This window comes from Fulmarus glacialis, unplaced genomic scaffold, assembly GCF_000690835.1.
Source record: "Fulmarus glacialis isolate BGI_N327 unplaced genomic scaffold, ASM69083v1 scaffold32493, whole genome shotgun sequence".
Classification (NCBI taxonomy): domain Eukaryota; kingdom Metazoa; phylum Chordata; class Aves; order Procellariiformes; family Procellariidae; genus Fulmarus; species Fulmarus glacialis.
Window position 1 is genome coordinate 3,046 of NW_009201522.1, and position 2,304 is coordinate 5,349.

General features: G+C 49.6%; 1 protein-coding gene across 1 annotated transcript; it reads left to right on the forward strand.

The window, feature by feature from the left end:
* Nucleotides 1–850: 850 nt before the first annotated feature.
* Nucleotides 851–2,044, forward strand: LOC104074013 (carboxypeptidase N subunit 2-like; the record flags this gene model as incomplete). Its single annotated transcript, XM_009573977.1, has 1 exon — nt 851–2,044. A coding segment is annotated over exon 1 (1,194 nt), but the record flags the coding sequence as incomplete, so codon positions are not given.
* Nucleotides 2,045–2,304: the final 260 nt, after the last annotated feature.

Here is a 2,304-nt window from a genome sequence, read left to right on the forward strand (position 1 = left end):
CTTCCTAACTGCAGGTCAGAGCCCTAAATGTTAAGCACTAAAGAGTTCATCTGTGGATATTTCAGAGCCTTTTAATGAGCCTTGCTCTAAAGCTTGGTTGCTGCTCACAAGTTAACCATTTCTATCTGACAGAGCTGCATAACCGGGGCCAAAATATGATGCAATTAGCAAGAATCCTGAAAAGGAGATGCTTAAATGACTCCCCTGGACTGAGAGAAGCACCAATGAAATAGCAAGTCCACCCAGCACAGTGTGGAAATACTGAATAAACAAGGTCATCTGGTCTTGGCTGGCTCCTGGGACCCTTTTCGGGTCCCTCATTAGCAAGCGCAGGGCTGATTGCTTCTGTTGTTGCATGAATGGGCTATTGCCCTGCTGAGTAACTGGACCCACTGGGGCAGCGCTAATGGGCAGCAGCACTTTGCCTTCTTCATCCAGACAGATGCCGAACCTACAGCCCAAACATGGGAGAAGGATGGTCAGACAACAGACCGTCCAGCCCTTGCCCCTCCTGGAGTTCTCCTACCATGAGCTGGCTTGCTCTGCCTTCCTCTCCATCCCTTGGTACCAACGGCAGTGAACTTTTGTGAATGCAGCGTGCATTGGCTTGTATAGTTTCTCTCTTTCTCATAAAATGAGTTATGATATGTGAATAGAAGAGGCCCGAGAGCTGAATGACAGCATGGTACCACAGTTCATGAGCTATGAACAGAGATTTTTTTTGTTCTTCATAACTCATTTTTGAAACCTTTTTTTCAGGACAATGTACCAGCATTTCCTTTTCCTTTTCTTCCTCTCCTTCCATCCCCGTGAATGCCAAGATCAAATCCTGGGTGAAGATCCATATGAAATGCCCAAAGACTACCAAGAGGTCTACAGAGGGACAAAAAATGACGTCAAAGAGATCCCAAAGATTGCAAAGCCCTTCATTTCTGAGATGATCTTCGTGCAAACCAGCATCACTGCTATAAGGAAAGGTGCATTCAGGTACATGCCCAACCTGATCAAGATTTTGTTTATTGGCAACAAGATCAAGACAGTTGAACCTGGAGCCTTTGATAGTTTGGAGAAGCTGAGGGACTTGGAGATATCTGGTGCCTTGTTAGAAGAACTAGCTGTGGGCACTTTCCAAAACCTCCCAAGCTTGCAGAGGCTGGATCTGAGAGACAGCCACCTCAGATACATTCCCAAAGGCCTGTTTGATGGGCTGGAAAATTTGGGAGAGCTCTCCCTGCACATCAATGCAATCCCTTCTCTTCCAGAAGGCGTTTTTGATTCTCTCGTCAATCTAACGTTTTTGGACCTGGCTAGAAACAGGATCACGACTCTTCCTGGGGATGCCTTTAGCAAACTCCCCCAGCTGCAAGTCCTCCGGCTGTATGAGAATGAGTTGCAGGACCTCCCAGAGGGGCTGCTAGACAGTCAGCCAGGGCTGCTGGAGCTCAGCCTCCAGAGGAACAGGCTCAGGGCGCTGCCACCCATGCTCTTGAGGAGCCTGTCTCACCTGGAGAAACTCCTCTTGGACAACAACCTCATTGGGGTTCTCCCACCTCAGGGCTTTTTTGGTTTAAACAAATTGAAGCTGCTGACTCTGGGTTCAAACCACATTACGGAGCTCCCCTGCTGCCTTTTTGACACCATGCCACACCTGCAGGAGCTGGACTTGGGCAGGAACAGTTTGGCCACACTTCCAGACGGCATCTTTGTCAACCTTACATCTCTTGACAAACTCATCTTGTCCCACAACCAGCTAGCAGCTCTACCAAGAGGAACCTTCACTGGGCTCAGCAAGCTCTTGGACCTCCAGCTGGATACAAATCAGCTGTCTGCTCTGGACAATGAGGTCTTTGCTTCTCTCCCAAATCTGAAAACCCTCAACCTTCGGAAGAACCAGCTGGAGAGTGTCCCCCAAGGTCTCTTGGACCCCCTGAAGAAGCTCAGCTCAGTGTATCTGAGTGGGAACCCATGGAGATGTGACTGCAACCTCTGCTACCTGCACAGCTGGATCCTGGGCAACAATGAGAAAGTCAAATTGTCCACCCAGGTGTCATGCAAGAGTCCACCCCACCTGGCAGGGCAAGCAGTGTCATCACTGAGGGCCGACCACTTAATTTGCCCAGCTACTCTGCCTCTTTCAGCTTCTTTTACCCCATCTCTGCCATTCACCTCCACATCATCACAAGGGATATCAACCTTGCTGTCACCTGGAGCCTTGCCCACTGCAGGACCAACCATGCTGTCATTGGCAGCCTTTCCCATCATGGCACTGCCAACCACACTGTCACCTGTGGCCACCTCTGCCAT